This window comes from Pyrgilauda ruficollis, unplaced genomic scaffold (genome assembly GCF_017590135.1).
Source record: "Pyrgilauda ruficollis isolate IOZ18807 unplaced genomic scaffold, ASM1759013v1 scaffold147, whole genome shotgun sequence".
In the NCBI taxonomy this organism is placed as follows: Eukaryota; Metazoa; Chordata; class Aves; order Passeriformes; family Passeridae; genus Pyrgilauda; species Pyrgilauda ruficollis.
Genome location: NW_024513321.1, coordinates 635404 through 661199, shown reverse-complemented (window position 1 = coordinate 661199; position 25796 = coordinate 635404). Strand labels below are relative to the sequence as shown.

The 25796-nt window shown below is 38.2% G+C and overlaps 1 protein-coding gene across 2 annotated transcripts; it reads right to left on the bottom strand.

Moving 5' to 3' along the window:
• Positions 1-441: 441 nt before the first annotated feature.
• On the bottom strand, positions 442-25774 carry WASHC5 (WASH complex subunit 5). Of its 2 annotated transcripts, none has more exons than XM_041460659.1 (29): positions 25445-25774; positions 24527-24827; positions 22549-22694; positions 21419-21503; positions 21047-21147; positions 19945-20137; positions 19238-19390; positions 16612-16725; positions 15342-15513; positions 14404-14531; positions 13970-14099; positions 13024-13136; positions 12227-12393; positions 11511-11586; positions 10719-10829; positions 10465-10605; positions 8973-9053; positions 8253-8354; positions 7468-7647; positions 6928-7052; positions 6399-6561; positions 5594-5696; positions 5404-5483; positions 3963-4066; positions 3372-3501; positions 3151-3247; positions 2597-2750; positions 1883-1970; positions 442-819 (listed from the first exon to the last, which is right to left on the bottom strand). In XM_041460659.1, exons 2-29 carry the CDS (start codon positions 24710-24712, stop codon positions 763-765), a joined length of 3480 nt encoding a protein of 1159 aa, XP_041316593.1. In that variant the 5' UTR covers positions 24713-24827; positions 25445-25774; the 3' UTR covers positions 442-762. The 2 variants fall into 2 exon arrangements, with proteins under 2 accessions (XP_041316593.1, XP_041316594.1); XM_041460660.1 differs by having other exon boundaries at positions 25630-25774.
• Between the last annotated feature and the right edge of the window lie 22 nt (positions 25775-25796).

Genomic DNA, 25796 nt, shown 5'->3' with positions numbered 1-25796 from the left:
CTTTGTGAGTTTCTGTGAACCCTCTTACTTACTTCTGTCATTCCTTTTGACCATGAGCATCTATGAATCTTGGGTGCTCCCTTCCTCTTAAGGCTTGGACACTGCATGTATCATGAGTGAAAATTATGTGACTAAAGCTTGTTCCCAACATTAGAAATGTTATAGTTACATTAATATTTGTGCCTTTAATTAGCCTGACAGGACTTTTCAGCTGTAAATATTTAATTATTTTATGTCCTCTATAGAAACACACTAGATGTTTGTAGCACACAGGCAGACATCAAACCTCTTTCCACTGTATATGCATTCTCACTCCTGGTTCTTTTTAAAAGAAAATTGTATTTGGAACCATCAGTTCTGGCAAACTATCCAACACCTTTATTTCCAATTTCATTTCATTGTTCATTTCTGATACAAAAGTCAAACTTCCACAGACAGTTCTTCAGAACAAAAAACGTAAATGATTTATACATAAACAATTACAAGCAGCATTTATAATGTGCAGTACAAAATGTACACTGTTTAGAGGAGATACACACTGTGTATCATGCCAAGATTTAAACAAGGGTTATATACACTAGTGCTGATGGTTACATTTCACAGAGACAGCTGTAGGCACTGCCTTGAAGCAAAGAAAAGACACAGTTCTGAACAGCTGTACTTGCCTCATCCTCAGGCCCCAACTCCTCATTTCAGGTTTGGAGAAGAGCCTCGGTTTGGAGAAAAGCCTCATTTCAGGTTTGGAGAAAAGCTTCTCCATATTCATAGAACAGTTCTGAATTCATCAAAAATGAAGCTTGGCACGTGTGCTTCAACAACCTGAGGGACACAGGAAGGCACAGTCAGGCATTTGCATTATCCATTCATCCATTAACAAGCATATCTGATCCACGACTCGAGCACACATTGCCCTTAGCCACCCTGGCATCAGGATGTGCACAGAGCAAGGAAGGAACAGCTCAGCCAGGGCTCTGAGGAGATGCCAGGAGCACAGGCACAGAGTAGGACTGGAGGAATGCTGCTGTCCTCTCTGCTGTGCTCCACACAGCATCACCTACAGCTGCAGGACTGACAGCTGCAGGACACAGGGACCTTCTACGTGGGCTGGGAAGAGGAGACTGGAAGAATCTCACTCTCTTCATTATGAATATCAGCTGGGAAATGGCTATTGAATGTTTATTCAAGAACCACAGAGGTACAGCCTCTGTGGCTGACTGCTGTATATCCTATACAGCAATCAGGGTTATGACTTATTTTTAATACTATGTATAAATAATATATAATCTTCAAATGTAGTTAAGTTGCATTTAAACATGAAACAATGTAGCTCTACAAGTAGATTTTTAGCATTTCCCTTGCATGTGAGACAAGGAAGCTGCCTGGGAGATCAGACTTTGGCAGGAAGTGAAGGAAAGACTAGATACAGTGTTTCACCAAAATGTGGACTTTCTAATTAGCTTTTTGTCCTGTGTTTAGAATACTGCTAAGCTTAGTATTACTTGGAAATATCTTGGAATTTCTATTTTATTTCTTTCCTTCCAAACAGCCCCCAGCATGATACACTGAAGATTAAATTTAACAGACTTGTTTGAGATTAGCACAAAGGTGAAATCCTTTCTTTATTAGTATTCATCTATTTATTCCTGTAGTAATGGGACTGAACTCTACAAACCAGGGCTGCTTCTGTGTCAGCAGGACCCTGAGCTGTTATTTGTTATGTTGGCTCATTTGTAGTACAAATGGAAGGTGTGGGCAATGTCTCTCTGGCCAGATCCCTTCATTGGCTGAAGTGGAGTGGGAGCACACATTCCCTGCTCCTTTTTCCAGGGAAAATGGTTGGGGTGTTTAGGAGCATATTTAGAGACAAGGAATTCTTTCTTACCTTTCTGGGTAACTTGGTGTATCGAATGTAATCTTCCAGGAACATGAGGGCACCCACTACATCAGCAGGCATTTCTGGAATCTTCTGGCTAAAATTAAACCACCATGGAGATCATACTCTTACTAATCAACCAGTTACTTGGATTAAATTACCTGAAAATGCCAGCCTTCAAATAACACCATTTCCACTAGGTGTCATGTGATTCCATTACAAATAGAAATAGTGTTTTAATCTTCTATTTAGTAAAATATATTGTTGTTATTGTCTAATGCAATCATGGAATGGCTTGGGCTAGAAGGAACCTTAAAGATTATGGAGTTACAACAGCCCTGCCATGGGCAGGGACAATTTTCACTGGACCAGTTTTCTCAGGGCCCCATCCAACCTGGCCTTGAACACATCCAGGCATGGAGCATCCACCATTTCTCTGTGAAACCTGTTCCAGTGCCTCACTATCCTCATGGGAAAGAATTTCCTCCTAACATTAATCTCAATGTCCCCCCTCTTTTAGTTTAAGTCATTCTCCCTTTTCCTGTCCCTGTCTGCCCACATAAAAAGACCCACTCCACCTTTTTTATAAGATCCCTTCAAGTACCAAAAGACTGCAAATGTCAAGTATCCTCTAGAACAAAAATACTGAAAAAGCAGTGCTTTTTGACTGCTGAAGTCCTCTTCACAGAGGCAATACTTGGGCAAAAAGTAAGACATGGATACCTTGTGCACTGCTCCATCGTTGAACGAATAAACTGACCAATCAGAGCCAAAAATTGTTCTGTGTATCTTGAGTGAAACTGTTTCAACAGGGTAAGGAGCCCCAGAACCAAAGGAAGCCAGTCAATTTGATCAGCTGGCCGCTTGCACACCACTCCTGCACAGAAAAAACCCAAAACAATACATGTTTATAAACCAGAACATATTTTTATAGCACAGGCTAACTTATGTAATGTACTCTTCATGGTTTTTTTGCTGTCTTCCCTTCTGCTTGCCCACACAAAAAAGTCCAAAACTAATGTAACAACTGCATGTCTTCCATGGTGAATGGCTTAATGATATTAACTGAGGCATAGGATAGAATGTGAAACCCAGGAGTCTGGAATCTGTTTCCTACCCTCTCATATTTGGCTTAAATAGTATAATAAAACTGTCTGAACTGAACTGACAAAGTCAGGAACTATGCATTTTCTATGCAGGTAATTTTACTATCTTCTCTACAGATAATTTTACATAGGTTTTAATTAGATTTAGACAAACAGCAACTTACATATTACCTAAATTTTTGTTGTACTGAAGTTTGGGAAACTGGGAAATGAGGAATAGGAAGTTGACGGTGGGAAAATATGGCAGACGTTTTGTTGTTATGTAGATCTGAGGGGAAAAAAAAAAAGAAAAAAACTAGAAGTACAGGTCTTCTACATATTATATTTTTTTCTCAGTTAAGAAAAAAATAGAAAAAAGCAAACTGCAGCAAACACCAAAATGCATGCCTGACCTTATTTAATGGATTGTGAATGCCAGCAGCTTCCAGATAAGCTGTGATTTCATACAAAAGCGTGTTGTCTTCTTTAGGATAAGGTAGTAATGGGTTCTGATAATGTGCTTCAATGTCAGCTAGTATTGCTCTAAAAGGAAAATAGATTATATTAAATAATTTAAAAAATTATCCCTGAATAAATCTTACATGATGCCACATGTCATATTAAAATAAAAATTTCAAAGATACAAAAACCTCTGCATGGCCACAATCAAGAGTAAAACACCTTTTCTGGAGTATATTTTTACAAACATCATATTTGATTCAATATCAGCACCACACATATTCTGTTCCTTTTTCTCATCTAAATATGAGTTCAGAGCCAAGTGTAACCAAATGCTATTAGAAACTGCATGTTTAAACTAATTAATTGCCAAGTATTTATTTTTACTGTTTTTGCTGGTTTAAAATTCAAATACTGATCAACAAAAACCTGCACACAAATCAGATGCCACATTTTGCTGTAATTTAGATTTTAAGGATTGCTGAGCTGATAACAATTAGATCACAGTGATACAATTAGCTCTTCAAGCACATTTTGCTTCTTACTTATTGAGATTTTCCAAAGCAGCAGCCAAATGCTTGGAGTCAAACCTGCAGGAATAATTTAATTCATTGGTAATCTGTCGTCTTAAAATCTGCATCTGACCAACCTGTTGACACAAACACAGAAAGGGTGGTGTGTTATACTGAATGCAATGAAGGAAGAGTGGAGCCAAACACTGACCCCAGCTGCACAGTGCACTCAGAGCAGAGATGTAGTCACAGTGCTTGAAGTTTACACACAGTTCCTGGTCACAGGTGCAGGCCAAGGGAAAAGGGCACAAAAAAAGTAACAGGTATAAAACCCCAGTTACTTCCTTTTCATTGGTCAGTGAAAATGCCTGTACTCTGTTTCCTACCTCTCTGTAAATCTTAGGGTCAGCACAGCAGGAGACAAAAATATCAGAGAGGCTCATTGCACTCAACCTTCTCCTTCCCTGGCCTTTCCTCTTCACTCCAGTAACACAAACATCCACAGCACCCTGAGAAACTCTGGTGCCCATATATCATTACAGAGACAAGATAAAGAGCCAAGATAGTGGGACAGCTTGTTTAAATCCTCAGCACAGTACAATGCCTTCTGTGGCAAGGCAAGTCTGGGAAATGCTACTGCTCCAAACTTTATCCTTGGGCTTATCTTATCATGGTCACAAGGCACTGCGAGGAGGCTCAAGAGTTCCTGACACTGAACACTAACTTAGTCTGCCCAGATCAGACCTCTAGTGCCCGACTCTGGTTTTGGTGAATGATTTCTTCTGAATCTCAGTGCTAAGCACTTTGTGGAGTGTGAGGTGCCCACACAAACGAAGCTCAGGAGCTCTTGCAAACCCAGGCCTGCTTCACTTGTGATGCTATATAATTACAAGTCAACATAATGCAACATAGTAAAATAAGCAGATTAAAATGTCACAGAATCACAGAACCATTAAGATTGGAAGAGACCTCTGAAATCACTGAGTCCAAACTATAACCAAACACCACCTTGTGAACTAAACCCTGGCACTGAGTACCATATCCAGTCTGTCCTTAAACACTTGACAGTGACTCCACACTTCCATGGGAAGCCTGTTTCAAAGTTTAACAACTTTTTCCATTAAGAAATTCCTCCTGATGTCCAACCTGAACCTCCCCTGGTGCAGTTTGAGGCCATGTCCTCTTGTCCTGTCACTGTTAGCTGGGAGAAGAGGCCAACCCTCACCTGGCTACAGCCTCCTTTCAGAGAGTTGTAGAGAATGTTAAGGTCCCCCCTGAGCCTCCTTTTCTCCAGGCTGAACACCCCCAGCTCCCTCAGCTGGCCCTCCCAGGACTTACCCTCTAGACCCTTCACCAGCTCTGTTGCCCTTTTCTGGACATGCTCCAGCACCTCCATGTCCCTCCTGAATTGAGGGGCCAATATAAGCAAAGAGCCTTGATGAATTCTGACTAGCAATAAGTCACATGAACCTACCTTCATTATGGAGTCTAAATAAGCTGTCCAGATCTTCTGTGTTTTTGCAATTGCTGCGGAATAAACCTTGTTTGAATTTGCTGAGAAAAGAAGGAGGGTGAGGCATTAAAAAAAGAACAAGTAAGAAGATAAATAAATGCAAGTGTACAAAGACAACTGCTTTCTTCCATCTTAACCAGAAAGCACTTACCTATGATTCCTTTGAGGGGACTGACAGCACTCATAAGTGCTTTTAAGGTATCTTGCACTGACCTGTCACGCAATATATTTTTCTGAAACATACTGAGGAAATTCTAAATAAAAGAAAGAAATAAGTAAGTAAAATTATCACACATGCACTTCATGATTAATCTTGATGGTACTGGAGCCACATTTTTTAACAGCAGGGGAAGACTATTTCCATAGATTAAGAGTTGAGGAATTCTGTAGTTACAATTTTTGCTTTTTGGAGTTATATTAATCAATGTTAGAACATTAAGAAGATTCCCCCTTGTCAGTATCTAATATCTACTATGGACAAGTAGTAATTCAGGAAGAACTGTGTTTGCTGATACTTATTTCCCTTAAAATCTCTAACCAGACTAGAACTAGATTCTTCTCAGGAAACAAAATCTTGGTTTCACATAACAGGTACTAGGGAAACAGTCATTTCATAGAATTGACACCTCATGTATCATGGTAGACCCAAACAATCTTTGTTGATATCTAGACAGAAAAATAGAAGACAACCTGAAATCAACTTTTAAGTACACACACAGTGTACACCTTCAGAAAGCATCCCCACACAACCTGGAATTACACAGCACCATTTACTTAGGAGCACCAACTTCCATAATTTTACCTGTAACTTAAATTCTCACTTCTGGAGTTGAACAACCATTTTTCAAATGCAATTGATTTAATTTTACCATTTCAGTAATTAACAGATTTTAAAAAAAAATCATTATTAAACAATAAAGCATTGTGGCCTTGAGAAATTGAAGTTCAAAAATTACCTGCAGCTCCTTTACAATCATGAAACACAGCAGCCTGTCTAAGCCATTGAGACCAAAGGTTCCCAAAGTATCTTGGATCTCTGAGAAGAGACGACTGTTGGTTACTTCCTGATGAGTTTTGATATCATACCAGGTATTCATCTGGTCAATGTAACACGTGATTCTGAGGGAAAAAATCAGCAAACAACTTCAGCAAAAGCTGCAGACAGTTCCTGTGATACTCTCAGTAATGAGTTACCTTTCTTAGACAGATGAGACTCTCCAAGTATCTCTGGTGATGTTTAGCTATTCCTCTCTCCACCAGGGTTCTGTCACCCGTCCCTGATTTCTCTCTCCTCCATTTGTTTAACACACTGTTTTCCTTCTTAGACTAAAATCACCACTTCTCTAGACTAACCTTTAAAATGTACAGGATGGACTGGGTAAATATGGTTTTAGATAAAGATATGGCAGCTAAAGAAAAACTATCTCTTGTATTTTGGTTTGTATATGGTGGAATTGAAGTTATCCAATGGCACAAAGTACTTACTTTGGGTCTGTGATCCTCAGGATTTCTCTGCAAAGACGGCCAATAAATGTTATGGATTCATCCACAGGTGTGAATTTTGGTATAGGAATGTGAGTAGACTGGTATATACTTTGCCAGTCTTGAATCTGAAAAATAAGTTTTACAGTAATTTGCAGTGTTCCCTTGCACCTTTTAAATTTGTTTAGAAATTTTCCTTTTGTTCAATTTTAAAGGAGCACACTGTAACACAATGTTGTAAATTACACATAGCAGAACACTATAAAAACAGAATAAAGCAAAGAGAAGAATTAATCTTATTACAAAAATATATTAAAATATTCTATTTTGGGTACTTTCCTCTTATGTACAAATAATGCAGGGGAGATGCTGCAGCATTTCATAATAAGCTGGGGGCAGATGTTTTACACAGTAGTTAGCACATTCAGTTGACGTCAGAATGGTATGAACAATGGGTACACATGCTCCATCACTCACAGGCTCTAACAGCCAACTATAAAGACATTTATCAACTTTTTTGTTCTTTTTGGGTTTGAGTAGCACCTTTGTTCTTAAGAAGTTATTGCACTCCTGTTCCACGTTGTAGTTAATAATACGAGACACTTCCTCTTGCCAAATTTTTAAACCATATATGTTGACATAATCCTGGATATATTCAAATGATCGATGGAACCCATCCATTGTAGCTGCCATTTCTTTCAGTTTGGGCATGAGTTCACTTGGCTGGAGACAAACAACAACAAAAAGAGAAAACCAGAACTGTGAACAGGTAAAATACCAAGAAAATTTAAAAGGCTTCTAAATACCCTTACAGAACAACCTCTAGAGCATTTCACTATGGCCCAGCCAGATCTGAAAAGCACTGAGAAATTTATCAAAGTTTGACATCTGAATTTATTATTATTAAATATTTTCCTCCCACTTTTCATATTTATTTTTGCCTTCAGTGATACTATTGATTGATCTAGGAGATTCAACAATCTGAGCAGGATCAAAACAAGGAGTCACTCCTTATTTTATCATTGCCTATCTATGTTTACTTGGCTTATGTGACCTGTCAGTCATCACAGACAAAGGCAGTACTGTGAATTCAGAATTGACAGGACACTTTGGAACAGAACAAAAATATGTTTTTAAATTTTAAGTACACTTGGCAGTTTATACACTCATTTGAACATCAAATAAAGAGTTCCAAATAACCTTCAGTAACCCAAAACTTTTTTTTACAAAAAGGAAATCTGCACATAAAAGCATACATTATTTTTTAGAAGGCAGTATAATAAAAGAGGTCCCTGCACACCCAAGATACATAAAAAATTAAAACCAACCTTGGCTCTAGGATTAAAGATGAGGCCCCTGTGAAGAGCCAGGGCCACCCGTTTTACCAGCTCCTTCCTTATTCCATCCTCTAGTAACTGTTTTGGGTCCACCTAAGTAGAATAAACACTTTTCCTTTAAAGTCAGAAAGGTATAAAAAATAGAAAGGATTTATTTTGTACCAAGGAAGATATTAAATACTTTTGATAAACAGGAAAGCATTGTTAACAGATGCACTTAGCCACCAGAGCTTGTCCAAAGAATAAAAAATTTATATACTTCTACTAGAGAATAAATGAGATTTCTTTAAGTTGAATGACAAAGGTTTGTAGTTCCCATATTCAGATTTTGTTCATGATCCACTGAGAATGTTGTAAAATTGTAAGAAGTCAGTATGCATTACGAAGTGAATGTTTCTTCAAGAATACTTGCTTCTAGTTCTCAAAGAGGTATCAGTGTAGTCTTAATGTAAAACTGCAGCACAGATTATACCAATGGAAGAAATAGCTCTTCAGAAAAGCTTTCCAGCAGGAAAAACCTCCAATGATCACCAAGTACAGTGGATGAATCTATTAACAATGGGGACTGTGGGTTCCATAAGTTTGTATGCAAACTTACATTTGCTTGTCTTTTTGTTTTTCCTTGAGGTCTTATATATTTGTGCTGAAATCTGTGCTAAAGTACTAACTGCCACCAACTAACCATTTCCTATTGAAATAATGGATCATTACCTTGATGATACCAACTAAAGTAGTTTTCATCATGAGGATACCTTCAGTGAAGATTGAAATTGCATGGGTTAGCTTGGCAACCTGTAACAGAAAAAAAAATCACTGAATTGATTCAATAGATGTAAATAATTACTCTAAAAAATCCACATTTCCCAGTGGTAGCTTCCTATTTTAGATATAAATAATTTGCACTGATATACTATCAACTTTACATCTTGTTCTCAACTTACTTATATAATTAACTTTCTTTTAGTCAGATAATAGAAGTGTTATTAGCAGTTGGAAAAGACAGGTACCTCTCAGAGGCTTCAGAGGGATTACAGAAGGGAAGACCAGCCATATCTTGTGTACACAATAATATGGACAAAACTCTGAGCTGGTATCTTTGAGCAGGCTGGGAACACAGCTCACAGTAGTTATTCTATAGTGGCCTGCTGCCACTGTGAGTCCACCTCAGTATTTCCATGGATCTAATATGGTAGCACATTCACTTGAAGTTTTACAATTATTTACAGTTATTATTATCCTTATGCTCAGAGTTCAGACAAGCCAGTCTTTTGCCTTTCAGGTGTTTACAATACAGAATAGAGAAGACACTTCAGATCTACAGTTCAACAGAAATTGGCAGTGAAAACAGCTTTACTATAAGCTGCTTTCCTTTTACTGCCTCAAAATAAAACATTACTGAACACTGCCTGCTCCTTCACTCCTACTCCCACACAAGCCAGCCTCACTCTAAAAAGCCTCATGGGGGAGTTTAAACCTAATGTTCAGGACTGAACATGAGCTTAATCAGAGATCACAGCTTGTTCGCAGAAAACACCTAACAAGTGAGCACTTCGGCAAAATCTCCAGGGAAAAGCTGGCATCTTAACTGATTATTAGATTTTCTGGGGGACTTACTGATCTGCTCAGGTTTCTGTGTCACATCTTCCTCTACCAAAAATAAAACCAGGTAATTTTAATGTTTGCTCACTCTTCCAGACTGGCTACAATGCAGAAGAAAAACCAGAGACAAAATGAGCAACAGCAGCTTTACCTGATCAAATCAATGTGCCTCAATCCTCTCCTCATTTGAGAGCAGCAAAAAGCTTAACCCTGCTGGCTTAATCAGTTTTTGACCTTCTGCTCTTGGAACAAGAATACCAGATGTGGAGGGCTTCATTTCAGACTCAGGTTTTCAGGGTTCCATCCTCTCCAATAAGTAAATATATACTTATGCTCATTTATAAATTTATTTAGCTTTTTCCCCCTCTCCTTCTCTACAAGACTGAAAGTTTAAACTTCTTCAAACAGAAGCACAAAAGTTACTTATCTGCCCTTGTGAAACCTAAGGTATGCTCACAATAACACCCGTCAGTTTTAACTTTAGGTCAACAAATCTAACTTCACTGTTAAACTGTAACTCTATGGAGCTGTATAGATTTAAACTTAGGTTAAAGTTGGCCACCTATAAGGTTTGCTTTTTCAGAATTCCCTGTTTTAACTGCACCTCATATCGTGGTCCCAGCTGAGCATAATCTCGTAGCTTGTCCTTATCAAGGCGAGTAGGCACTTCAATAATATCGTGAGTCTGAAGCTTTATGATTTTGAGAAGAGATGTAAACATGCTTTCTGGAATTATCTGTAGAACCTTGTAAATGAGAGAAGAAACAGCCACAGTCAGTATATTCTCATTAAGAAAATAATCCCCAATTAAGAAAAAATAATTAGAGAACAAAGCAGTTATGCCTTGCAAGCACCCACCTTTCTCACATAGGAGACCAACTCGCCAGAGTAATACTGGGACACACTGAGAAGGTCGGGACTGTTCGCTTGATTGATACGGAGAAGAGGCAAATCAAGAGCAGAAGCAAGCTAGAAATAAAGTTAACATTTTAACTTCACTTTTGTTTTTCTGATGAAAATGATATGCTTGAATTCTCTTGCTCAGGCTCTTATCCTACAACCTAAAGTACTAGATTCTTCCTAAGGAGCAGTGTTATAACAGGCTTTCCAAGATAAAAAAAAATTGTTGAAAGTCAAAGAAGTCCAACAGTCCATAAGGCTACCTTCCCTAAGATTGTTAAAATCTAAACAGCTGCATGGGACACTTCAATTGTAATTTTACATTCTCACTCACATTAATTCCCATTCTTATTTCTACAGAGAATATTTTCATCTGAAGCCAGAGCTTCATCGAAACACAAAGGGAACAGAGAACACAACTTTTTCAATTCCTTCAGCCTGTTCTGATCCATATGCAGAAGATCCCACCTGTACAACAATGCATCCAGAAAACAGCTGTAATGAGTAGAGGCTGGACAATGAGACTTATTTGCTTAACAGCAGGAACGTAATTGCTGCACTATAAAAACATGCATGACTCGGTTTTATTTTCCTTAAAAATAACCTTGAGTTAATTCAATACTGTCTAAAAAAACTAGACATAGAAGATGCTGGTAAAAGAATTCTTAACTGATTTCAGAGCTTAAGGCCTTTTAAACAAACTGCTTGAATTAGCCTGCAGTGTTCAAGTACACTGTTGTTCATACTTACCTTTAGGAAAGTGGCTCTGAGTTTAGTTACCATAGATGGACTGACTCTTATGCTGTCTTGCATAATAGATGTAAAGCTGGGGTAGGAAACAAACAAAACAAATCACCTTCTTCCCCCGGAAAGGTTATTTTCAACTGTTTAATTGCATATCAACAGCACCAGTGTAACGTGTAAATGGCAAAGAAGATCACTAACAAACTTCACTAAAGGAGGATTTAGCTCTGAAGAGCTACTGGTTAGAAAAACCCTCTATGAAAAAGGGGAAGTGGGACAAAAGATGAAGCAACAGAGAGTGTTATCAGCCACAGCAATGAAGCAGCTAAAGCAGCAGATCAGCAAAATCCCACCATGGAAACAGAATTCTTGAGCATTAGTCTTTCCTCATTTGTTTTTGGTTGAAAAATGAACTCCAGGATTTCGGAGAACACTTAATAAGACTAAAGGATGGAGACAGGAGGTTAACAAAGCTGTTATAGTTAGGATAGACAGTAAAAAGTTACCCTATCATTTAACCTGCAGTTAACAACCTGAGAAGGATGGATATTAATTCCTATTCAAGCTGATTATAATTCAGTATATTCAACAATTCACAGAACAATGCTTCAATACTGTTTTAAAATTGGAATGTTGACAGTCTTAATAATATTTTTGCATGTGATTTCCCAGAAGTTTTACAAATGGTTACTGACTGGAAGAAAAAGGTCCTGCTAACACACCTGTCAATTAATTGCCAAGCATAAGAAAGATCACCAACTATCTGCATGGTGATCAAGACCTCTTCTTTAATGTTGATAGTTCGGATCATCTGATGGAGAAATTTGCGGGTGTCGGCCAGAAACTGGCAAACTTGCAGGTTACTTTCCAGCTGGTGAAACTCTTGGACCTATATTTAAAAAACAAACAAACAAAACTCATAAAAGGACTCTTTTTTTTGTTGTTTTCTATTAATCTTTAAGGACAGCAATACAAACAGAATCAGTAAACTGACACTTCTGGATATTAGCAGCAGTAAGACACTTAAATCCTGGCCTGTTATAGAGTATATTAACAATAAATTTCATAAAGTTATTCAAGGAGGTGTACTGTGAAACATCATTCTGAGTACTCTTTTATATTCTGGAAATAGAAAAAACACACACAGAAAAAATACAGGTTTTTTTTTTTATTTTGCTTTTCAAATCACCCTTTCTAGTTTCAAACTAATTTATTTTCAACACTTCTAAAAATTAGTAATATTGCAAATAATGTTAAATAGTGAATTAATTTATTTTAAAAAACCTACAAACCCTTGGCTACAGGTAGGATGACCCTTCATACCATGTTTTTCAATACCAAGGTTTATACAAAACTCCTGCTTACCGTAGATATGTACCAGCAAAGATCTAATAGATTTAAACAGTTGTTCAAATGCAGATCTGTTTTGCATCTCTGCTATCAGAAGTCAGTACATGTGTAAAAAATGCTGCTGTTCCAGAAGGACAAGGTCATTTATCTCAAAGTGTCTTTGCCATACCTCTTCCAAAGCCTGTATCAGCTGCACGGTTTTTCTGCCTGCTGCAGTGGAATCATCATAGTTGAGAGACATTATTTGCTTGGAGATTTCTCTGAACCAAGCCTGGAGATTTTCTATGAAAGAATTAAGAAGAAATTAATGAAATCTCTGCATATATGATAGGCACCAAAAATACAGGGAACTTGCTAGTCAAAAGAAACAAACAAGCTATGAACATAGGAGATTATTTTTACAAGTTTTTATTTCACTGGTACATTTATAGTCTTTCAAAATGTACACTTGTAAAGTGGCAAATGCTCAGGTAAATTTCACATGCAACATTAAAAACACCTACCAAAACAAATGGACATTAAAAATTCTTATTTTCAGCAGTTCAAAAGAAAAAAAATAGGTGTTTCAAAAAACAGTGCAAGGAATTTGGAAAGAAGTACAGATTTGACTTTTAAGTCCTTGGAGAACTTGGAGAATACCACTCAGTGTAGAGGAGAAGTAAAAGAAGGTTTTCTTCTTTTAAAAAATGCTGATACAATTGAAATTCAGGTTACAGCCAGGGAAACAATTAGGGAAGAGGTTAAACCATCCCTAAATTTAATGGGCATGATCTTCTCACTCCTTTGTACATAGAACATGGTAATGTGAGCTCCACTACACATACAGAAGTGAACTGATATTTTGTAGTTTTAACCGGTGTAGCTAAATAAAGGAATGAAAAATACTTTTAAAAATAGGGCCATCTAAATATTAGGTACCTAAATATTGCTTACATATGGAATATGTGCTGAAAACCTAAACAAGACAAGAGATAAAGAGACCTCTTTGGCAGCTGAGAGACATGAAAATTGTTCCTATATTATCACTATTAGACTCATGTATTTATTTTGGTATCACTTTAGAAATATAAATCAAAACAACTTTTTTCCCCCAAAGTATAATTTTTAATAATTACCATTTTTCTCCACTCTAGTAAGAGGTTTAACTCCTGAGAAGACATCAGCAAGCTCAGTCATCCTTTCAGATCCCTCTTTTTTATAGTTCTCCCATTTCATTTGTTTTTCTGACAGCATCTGCTTGAACATCTACTGAAACCCAAAGCATTTGGTTTACAAAACTGGAAAGGAGGCATATCACAAATAAAATACTGAAAACAGATGGAAGTGACTAAGTGATTACTGCATAACTTCAAGATCTTGCCAGAATATTAAAAACAAGATTAAAAATATTAAGAAATACAGAGAGTGTGATGGACATACAGTGACAGAAGCTTACTGAATTTTATAGAATAGTACAATGCAGAGTTTTCGATTTTTAGTCACTTTCAAAAATACCCAGTGAATTTTTCAGGTTAGAGATCTTAGAAGACTCTGATTAGCAGCACATTACCTCTTTTAAAATGAATTCAAATTGAGCTGTATCCAGAAGAAGCTGGAAAAGGATCCTGGAATTGTACCTTGAGTCTGTTAAAATTTGATCCTTTATCTGGCGGAGACGTTTGTTATTTGGATCACAAGCTGAAAATGGAAAGACAACATTTCTCCACTGTTACACAGAATTTGGCCAAACTTCTTAATCTTTGTAAATACATTCTTTTTTAATAGCTTGAAGGCAAAAACATTTTGCTCTAGTATGTAAATCCCCACTTGTGTTTCATTTACATGGACTAACTCTTCCTTTGAATAGAATACAATTAAGGTTTCGTGGTGCTTCAGCCTTCTTAAAACTTCTGCAGGCTTCTGAAACTAAATGTGAATTTAGTCCCTCTGACCAAGAAGCCCTGAGATCAGTATTTCTAAAACCATTACAAAAATTGTATGGAGGTGTTAACAGAACCCTTCTTGCATATCAAGAAGCCTCAAAGACAGCACAAGCATTCAAATAAGGGAATGTCTAAATTCAGTTTACACAGTTTACACACCCAAACTCACATGACAGACATTACTCAACAGTTTCAGCTGAATTTCAGTTCAACAGAACAAAAAACTTAGTTTCAACCTGTTAATTACTAAGATTTTAAGAAACTGGTCACTGCTTTCTTTTTGGAGCTAGACAAAACTTTCAGAATGATGTTTTTCTGCAGAACATTATTCAAGAAGATCATGACTTTACTAATTTTTGTACCTGTGTTCAGCTCACAAGAACTGAGGAAACGCATGTGCTGTTTCAGACAAGGCTTTAGGAGACTATATGCAAAACAACAGCTCAACAATCTCCTGCAAACAGTGGAGGAAACTGCTGACTTCAACAGCAGCAGAACTGAACCTCCCCCGGGGCCCAAAGTGAAGCCCCAGTGGAGCAGGACTGACAGCTCAGCAGTGTCTTACTGGTGTCTGCAGTGTGCAGCATCAGCCAGCGGATCGCCACGTTGCAGTCTCGCAGACAGTTCAGCAGCTTGGGAATGTTGTCCAGCACCAGCTCTTCCCTCAGGCAGCCCTCCTTGAGGAACTGCTGCACCTGCGTGTGCACTCGCTCGGTGACTGCAGCGTATCTGCTGGCCTTAAAACACACAAAGCCTGGATCAATAAAATCCTTGCCTCAAATGGAATACACCATGTTCTCGAGAGCTTAGCTGGCACACAGCTAAAAAAAAAGTGCTATAAAAATGATTATCATTACTAGTAGGCAATATTATACACTGCAAGTGCATGACAAAGGATTCAAGATAAATGTTAAAGCAAGGCAATACTTGTCTAAGATTTATATAGCCCTCAAAGTAAAGTGAGAAAGACAAGAAGTAGATGTTGCACAAGCATTTCTCACAGGTGGTCAGGGTGAAAACCCTAGGAATAAAACTCTGGAATGACCCAAAGACACCCAGAAGCTAAAAGCAGACACGTACAGCCAAGAGAAGACTTTGAAAAGCAGTTTTCCTATGTCAGAAAACAGCCTGCACACACAGCACACATGCTCCCACAGAAAGTAGCTCCAGAGTCCAGGCTACACAGGAAGCATAATGTTTCAAAAATGCAGACTTTTTATATATCCACTTATATACTCTCTAGGAATTATTCCTAAAAAATGGTACTAATATTTTATTGCCTAATGGGAAAGAACAACAAAAATCTATCACAGAACAAAGATACTTATTTGCTGCTTTTGAGACGGTCGTAAGAAACTGAAGAACACACTGTATTAAGAAGGCTTCTCTATATTTATTTTACAGCATGCTGTCTTTTTATACTCTTTCACAAAGTTTATACTTATTCATTGGTCAGAACAGAGCAACATAATATTCACTGGAGCAAGGCAGCCTGCCTCTCATGTATCTCTCTCTCTCCTTCGTTTCCAGGCTGACAGCTTGGTAAAGCTCCTTTCAGGAGCAAAGGCAACTCTTATCAGCTCCTCTCTTTCACTAACCCCTTCTGACTCACAGACCAGCTGTGAGCCCCTTCCACACTTATTATTAATTGATTTCTACTTGGTTAACTTCTTCCCTAAAGATGAAGGCAAAATGTCTACTCAAGGTTGCCAGACAGTATGGTACAGACATTGTAAGCAGGAAGAAAAGACCCATGTGTTATTGATATCATATACAGATCAAGATGCCCACTCATCTTGCATCTTGCTAAAAATACTTAATGTTGACTTTTGTACCTGCTCTTTGACATTTGAAAGATCCAGTGTGTAGTTGAGGGCAGTTTTAGCAGCTTTGTAAGGTTCCCATGCTTCTGCCAGATTGACAGTGATTCCCATGTAAATGCTAATGACCTAAAATTGGAAGCAGAAAACAAGAAGTTGTATTTATGTTATTATTAAGAAAAATACAAGGTTTGCATTTAGCAATATGACAGAAAGGGATATGCTGTGGGTATAAATAAGAGATAACTGAACTTTTTTGGTAGCAGTACTTTTTGGTGTACCACCTTTGGAAATCAAGAAGAACACTTTGAAACAAAAAGCACACAATTGATTAGAAGCTTAGTTGTGAAAACAAGATGACAGTTCTTTCAATCACTATATATGATACTCAATTTTTTTCTCCATGAACTCATGACGTATTTTTCATTTCCATGATGCTCTAAAGAAGATTGATAAAAGCAACTGGGGAAAAAAGTTATGATAGGGAGGGCAAAATGCGATGAATTAATCTTACTGTGAGGATGCCCAAAAGACCAAATTAAACTGTAATGCATCTTTCACAGTGACACAACAGAAAGAAATTATGATTAAATAGTATGATTTTTGAGGAGCAAAGAGAAACTGATTTCAGACTCCTTGCGCAAGTTTAAGCATGATTAAAAATACAGAACTGTGAGTAAGTAACAAGTATTTGTAAGATAATTGATAAAAAATGAAAGACTTGGTTTACTGACAGATGAAGGATGTACAGAGCTGTGGGATTATGAGCTTTGTCACACTGATGCTCCAATATTCCTCCATACAGGCATGATCACATTGAGGGGGCACTGTCAGCCTTTGAGCTCTTCTGGCAGTGTCAAGTAAAGGCAAATGGGACCTGGGTCGGCTGATATGAAGATCTCTCTCATATTGTTGAAGTGAAGCTCTTTATTTCCTGCAGATGGCAGCTCCTCAAAAGGCTACACTTCAACTGCTAAGAATAATTTGAAATCAGCCTAGGAGCTGAGCATTTTTTATAATGCAGCTAACTTATCCACACTGGACCACAAGAAGATAGGCGTTGTTTAAAAATATCAAGCTAATAAACTCAAGCTAATAAAAATGCTGGCATAATCAAAAATTTGCAGTGTCAAGTTCTCATTTCCAAAAATAAGTTTGTAGTTCTCCAGAACCAGAGGGATTCTAATGTCTAGTGAAATATGCAGCTATTGCAGTTTCTCCCCTACCTGCTTCACTGCTCCATTTATGGTACAGAAGAATACAACTTGAAACCAACAGAGATACACAAATATAAGTACAGCTTCTTTGTTAAGTCTGATTGCCTTTGATATAGATGACCTAGGGACTCCATCCTTATATGCCAGCCTATTTCAACAGCAGTTTTTGCAGACTAGAGATTCTGGATAGAAATCCTAAATCTCAGTACTGAAACACATTAATTCCATTTTAATTACTGCCCCTGAAAAGGTCTATAGAAGCACATGTAGTGACAGCTTTAGCTTCTATGTTATTTGAACAACAGCACAGAGCTAATCCTTAAACAAGTTTTCAAAGAACAGCAGTGTGGGATGATTTGTTGAGGACCAAGATTGTCCTCTACAGCATTCTTGACACACTGGTAGAATTCATGAGCAGAAACCACAGGAAAGTCAGAAATGACAAATAAAATCCTGTACTTGGGACAAACCCAAATCCTTGCAATAATACAACTGGCTGCCTGTGTCACTATTCTGCAGAAAAAGACCTAAGTGTCCTGCTGGACAAACCAAACATGAATCAAGCACGCAGTCTTATGACAACAAAAAATAATCAGACAAAGGGCTATGCCAAACTGCAGCCAGCAGATTGGGGAAGTGAATCTTTCCTTCTGGTCAGTTCTCATTGGGTCTCTTTGAGAGAAATGGGTCCAGATTTGGGCTCCTCAATACGAGACAGACATGCACAAACTGGAATGAAGTGAACAGCAGGCCACCAACACACCTGTGGGGACCCAGTATGCAAGAACAGGGTTTGCTTAAGCTGGAAGAAAGATGTCAAAGGAATCTGACTGTGGTCTTCCACTACCTATAGGGAAGTTATGACTAAGACACAGCCAGGCCCACCTCAGAGCTGCGCAGTGAAAAGACAGGAAGCAAAAGCCACAAGCTATAACAAAGGAAATTCCAATGGTATAGAAGGAAGAAATTCTTCACCATGAGAGTGATGAAGGACAGCCACAGGTGTCCACAGAGGCTGCAGAGTCTTCACCTTAAACATTTCCAAAGCTAACTGGGCAAGGTCTGAGCAGCCTGATTTAGCTTTGAAGTCAACCCTGCTTTGTGGAGAAGGCTGGACTAGAAATGCCTAAAATGCCTTTCATCACACATTTTCCTGGGACTGACTTTATCTTGATGGTATAGAGTATAGTTGACTGAAGCATTTAAGACAATAAATTACACTTTCAAAGGACAGCCTTCCATGCTTATCCAGAGTGTTTGACTTGGACTGCTTCACTCTGAACAAAGTAGAATTTCCACAGAGAAGGATCTGTTCTAGTTTTAGGTTATTATTACATTCCTATAACACATACTGTAAAAGTAATTTCAATTGTTCTTATAACATTAAATCCAGGGAACAGTTTTAAAACAGAATTAACATTTACCCAATTATCTGGAAAGTATTTATCCACGATCTCTCTCATTTTTGCTTGCTGAGTGTGAAGAATAGAAGGGTCAAAATACAGTATCACATAGAGCATGGCAGCCTGAGTAGCCAGGGCAGTGCTGCGGTGCTCTGGTAATGGATATGCTGAAACCTGGAAAAAGTAACAAAACAAAGCTGAACGTAATACAGTGCATCATAAACCACCTGAAAATATTATGGGACACATTAAAGAGTGCAGTGTATAGATACTACAGGGCAAGAAGTTTATTTAGGTAAGCTGGACATGCTTACTCATACAGCATATTTACCAGATGTATTTCCAGAGTGTAAAAGTTGACTGTGTAGATGTGTGCTACTTGTAACAGGCTACAGTAAGATTTTACTGTGCTGTAAATGAGTCAAGTAAGATATGCCCAGTCATAAGACATTAAACAAAAATGGTGCTTTTTACGGCAAGGCTGACCAAGTACTGCAGCAGACTGCCCAGAGAGGTTCTGTGGTTTGTACCTCTGGTTATACTCAAAATCCAACTGGGGGCAGCCCAGTGCAACCTGCTCCAACTGTGCTTGAGCCAGGTCGGACTACCTCAAGAGTCCCTACAACCTCTGTCATTTATTTTTTTCTGCACTTCATGGCTGAGTAATTGACCTAAGAATCCATTTGATGCTCCCCTTTAAAGCCCTCTTTTATCTCAGGGTGGCTTACCTGGTTGTAAATGTCATCTGACCGTAAGCGGCCGATAACCATGCTAACAAAAGTTTCACTTATAGGAACCCTGCTGAAGTAACTCTCGGGGTAGTTTGGAGGTCTTTTAGCTCCAGGCTGGCTTGAGTATCCAGTGCTTCGAAGCAATTTACAAATGTCATCTAAATTGGAGTCAGCAGAGGATCGGGCTGCACTGTTTTACAAAAAAAGAGGAACAAAAATATGAGCTATATGACCCAGTAATTTCCTTTTCTCCCACCCCTTGTAACCACACCCTTCTCACAAGAAAATTAAGAAATTTAAGAAATGAAGGGAGGATTTTGATTGTTTATTCCATTAATATCATGTTACAGGACACTGATGAATGTCCATACTGAAATTCCAGATAAGCAGAAAAAGCACAAACAGAAAATTAAACTCAGGAACAGAAAAAAGGAGCTTTATCTTCAGAGAAGAATTTGTTCCTTTTTTTCCCTTCTTTTTAAAATTTTCCTTTTCTTTCTCCCCATTTCTGAATTCCCCTTGTCAATTCACTTCTGCATTCCAGAGTTAAAGAATCTCTTATTATATACTGGGAGGCATAAGAATAGTCAAAGCATCATTTTATATGTGTAGAAGGATTTTCACCAATACCCTTTAAGACCCCATCTGTTACACCCTGATGCTGAGAACCTACCCTGTAAAACTTGTCACTGATTTACCTAATAAAGCAGTACAAGAAGTCTGACTTGCAATACATTTGTAACCTAGATAGTCAGGACTTCTCAGAAAGTTTCCTTGCACATTTGGGAACCCGTGACATAGCTGGCAATTGCAGCCTAAAAGCTTTAGCTGAAAGTTTATTTGTGGACTTCAAATGTCTGTTGTAACAGAATGAAAAATCTGTTGCTCATTTTGCAGCTGACCTTGCAAACACAGCTAAAAGCTAAAGCAAGGAGTTCTACTGATATTCAGAGAGCTCTGCTGAATTATCTGTACAAAGTCAGTTGATGAAAAAGGTGCCAATATTTCTATTTATCTTAGTTCAGTGACCTAGATTACTGAATATACTGCAGATTACACATCTCAGCCTTGAGTGCTCCTGTACACCTATGTACACGACCTGTATCGGTAGTAGGAAACCAACATTCGTTCTCTGACTTCTCCTTCAATCTTCTGGTCAATGACCAGGAGCATGACTCCATATAAATACAGGGCTTCACACTGTTTGGAAAGAGAAAGAATGAAGAAAGAATATCACATAAACATGATTTTGCAGCAACATTTAAAGAAAAACATGTATTGGCAAACTAACTCAGTGTCAACTATGTAGTTAACATAACATGAAAAATGGCAGGCTGAGGATTTTTGCTCTTTGTCCTCCTTGAAGTGAGTCACAGCACTTTCCATGCGTTTGGTAAACCTAAATTTTCGTCTAGGTTGTCACTACTGAGTGGGTTAATTTTCTACTATTACAAAACTAGTCAATACTTACTAGAAGCTGTTTTCCATCTTCATTAAGGAGGACGGTTTCTAATGTCTGCTGAATGTAAATTCCTTCATTGAGGTCATCTAAGTATCTAGGAATCATGACGAAAACTTTGGTCATTGACTGTTTTGCTCTCAAACTAGAACTCAATCAGTGACATTTTCTCTGAAAGCCAACTCATGCACCAGAACACTTCCCTAGAACAAGCAGCATGGTATTTTTCAGACAAACAAAAAGAGAGAGTCTAAAAAATGAGAGAGTAGAAACCCCTAGCTAGTGCCAACCAGCTGGCGCCATATTCTGATGGTGTATGTGAAAGACCCTGCAGGATACCTGGCAGCTTAGAGCTCATCCTCATAATCTTGCCATGGGTGATAACAGCCTGGGAAGGCTGCCATGCAATAATGTAGCAAAACTGTCATATTTTCAAGTTACCTAAGTATACCTCCTGGAAATACCATAAATTGATCTCAATTGCAATTTGGAAGGTAGAGCTAGAAATAGCATATGTTCACCTGAATTAAGAGAAGATTTATTCCTATTAAAGGATTTTCCAGCAACACTACTAAATAAGTAATAGCAAACATTTGATATTTTCATATAACATCAACAATAAAACCAACTCTCATGTTTAAGATCCTCAGTAACTTTTACTTAGAGCATTTAATGAAGTTTTGTTTTTTCACATGTCAGAGTAGCAAACTTGATAATATGGCAACTTCACTGAAAAATTAAGTTCAAGAAAATAATGCCAATGAAAGGTAAAAAAACTCCAAACTATCTGATATTCTGTTTTGCAAGGAAAAAAAAAAAAAAAAAGCAGCTTAATAATATGGATTCTCCTTTTATCAAAAAAAAAAAATCTTCAGGACAATCTCTATGATAAAGAAAAACTAACTCAAATTTACAATTGAGGAAATGAGGTAGAGAAGTTAAATGTTTTCAAGTCATATATTAACCCGGCAGGGAACTGCTGGAGTAAAAGATAGTGTTCACTCCAGCAACCCAGGTTTGCTGGTGCACATGAATATGCTTCAACAAGGAGTATATTGTGTCTCTAAGGAAAAAGCTTCTCATCAATATGACAAAACAGTAATCTGGTCTTTGAAAATCCATATGTATTTAAGATACCATACCTGTTTAAATCTACAATGTATTTATGTACACTCTGAAAAGCTAAATAAAATCTTGTCAAAATTTCAATGTTGTTCTCACGAAATTCTTCATCTAAATCCAGTAACTCAGGCTTGGCTTCCAGTTTGCCTTCACATGTCTCAGGCCCCTGAAAAACAGAAACTCACCTTTAGAGACAATACTTGACTTTGATCTCCACTTCTCTACAGTAGTACACAAACCATGCACAACCAACCTTGTGTGCAAACCAGAGTTACCATTTCTTACCAAAACAAGGACGTGTAGTTTTCTAACCTAGTTTATGGTTAAATATTGATTCTATAAAGATGAGTTTTACACATTGTTACAATCTGCAATTACTTTAAATATGATTTATCCAATGTAACCAATGGAAAAGAATAGCCAATGCTTTCATTAAAGCCCCAACACATCTGAAAGCACTGGATGCTTTCTGTGGTGCTAACTATCTCCCTGATGGAATGTTTTCCTTTACACATTTCTTTCGGTTGATTTCTCAGATTGAAACCATAACATTGAGGGCTCACAAAGCTTAGTACCTTCTCATACATTCAAAGTGCTTGAAAATATTAGACATGTTTTTTCCACAGACTCTACATCTAGCTCAGCACTCGTCTCCTGAATTAATGCAGAAACTTTGTCATTAACAATCATGGGGGAAAAAGAGTTGGGATGAAGAACCTGACTTCCTTAAAGCAATAGTACAACTTTTCTAACCCTTTACCACTGCCATATTTCTCAAAAGCACTATGCAGTCTTATCATCAAATAAATGAAAATAATGCTAAAGTTTAATTGGAAGTATTATTAAAATTTAATTGAAAATACCCAGCTGACAATCTGAGTTTTAAAAAATATTCTTCTGCTTCTCTTTCTGTGCAAAATATCTACATAAAAAAGGATAAAAGCAAGCTATCATTGAAGTTCAAATGGACAAATTTGTCTCAACTTTTCAAATCTCAAATCTCTCCTCATTAAGTAATTCTAAAAATCATGTATACAGAAGGGGTGCATTTGCAGTAAAAATATTTGTGAATTTTCTAATCTCTGCTTTATAAGTTTGACTTCTATGGATTTATTTGGCTTTAATGATGAAAATCAGCACACTGTTATGCTTTCTCAACATTCAAAAATACTGAGGCTTTAAGGATTACTGTGTTTCTCACCAATTACAGCTATGTGTTTTTAAATTTTCAAGTAATTTGTTTAAAAAAAAGACTTCTACCAAGCACTTAGATCTAAAGGTAACTGTGAAATCATTTGTACTCTGGATTTTCAGTATCTAAGCCTCATAGTGCCTGAAATTTACAACTTCTACTACAATGAAACTGAATTAAATTTTAGAAGTGCCTCCCTTGCTTTATTATTACCATTTCTTGTATTGTACAGTCCAAATAAAATCAGATTAGATAGTCTCTGTTGTTCCTTCTTAGTCATGCTGGAAAATGACAGAGGGAACTTAGTAATGCAAGCTTAATTCTGAAAGAGAAATAAGGGCTTTCCATGGACATTCTCCTTGACTTGACTTATTTATTTATTTCTTCAGCACATGTGACAAGTCCAGAGGAAGAACAATCACAGCACTGTCAGACAGGAAAGCAGTTTTCATGGCTGCAAAGAATAAGCTACAGATTAACAGAAGAAAGATGGGCATACTGCCCACGCCACTGCTCTGAAGGAAAACAACCAACCATGCAGGCTCAGAACCTGTTGGAGGAAGTTTAATTTATTGGTCTTGCAGGAATTACTACTACCACTACTACTACTACCTCCCCAGAATCCAATACTCACATTTTATATAATTGGTATCTATCAAAATTCACAGGCCAGATGACTCATCAAACATTTTGGAAGATGCAGTAGTAATAAACACAATAGTCAGGAATGGCTGTTTCACAGCCCAAAACATCCTCATGTGGGACAGCAATGCTCTAAGGAGAAGTTTAAAAATAAAAGGATTTACCTTGAAATAACTGAAATCAAATATGATATCTCCATACTTCTGCTGATCAGCCTTGTCCTTTAGCCTGAAAACACCAGGAATAAATTCGGAAAGTCTCAGAAGTTCTGCAATGATGGCATTTCCACAGGAAACAATCCGAAGAATTGCCTGACCACAGAGATTGTTTTCAGCCAGAAAATCCACCATTGTGGAGCTGGATGTGACAGAGCAGCAGAAGTCCTGCAGTCTGATTCTGGTCCTTACTCTTCAGGTTACTGGAAGCAGAAAGCCTGATGAAGAAACCAGCTGTGCCATTAATAACCTGTAAAAACAAACCCACACACATCCAGAGTGGTTTATATTAAAGGTTTTGACAGTTTAATTTGTAGATATTTAAGCATTCTCTCCAATCTTTCAAATTATGAAATCTAAATTATCCACAACTTTGTAAAATCAAAGAAATGCACAGAATTAATTTTCAGCATGTACACTTAGTTTGAGAAGTGACCTGTGTGAGCAGGCAGGGGCAGTGTGATCTTTTGGAGAACAGTTGAAGGACACTATTGAAGAATGGAACAGTGACAAACAGTGAAACAATTATGACCAGGAGAGAAGGCCCAAGGAAAGCAAAACTACTTCACAAAATGTGTTTTTTAAGAGCCCCTTTAAAAAGACAACCAAAGTGATCATAATGGGTTTTAGCAATAAGGAAAACTTTCATAGCAAATGGAAATGACACAGCTCCGTTCCTTTATTTACTGCTGAAGGACGAGCTTCCATGCTGTGGTTGCGTTTCCTGCTCAGTTTTATTCGTTCACACGTTTCCTGCGGGACACGGCGTGCAGCACCAAAAATTAGTGCCTGTGCTTCAGAAACATTTACGGGAAGTTATGACCAGGCCTGACTTTTCACCAAACGCTTTCTGAGCCACTACGATACCTTTAAGATGACAGCGAGCTGTCCCAAGACAGTTCTGACCCAGAACGAGCGCCCGGAGCCCTCCCAGGTCCCCAGTGCCGCCGCAAGCCCTGCTCCACAGGGGGCACAGCGGCCCCAGACCGCAGCGGCCGGACGGGCTCCGAACCCGCTCCGGTCCGGTCCCGTCCCGCCCCCGCCGAACTCACAGTCTGCAGCCGGGCGGCCCCGCTCCCTCAGCGGCTCCCGCCCCGCCCGGCGCGCTCACCCTGCCCCGGCAGCGCCTGCGGGCAGGGACGGCGGCGGCTGCGGGCACACAAGGATGCAGTGGAGGGTAAGAAGAATGGGAGGGAGGCGGCGGCGCTCCCTACGACGT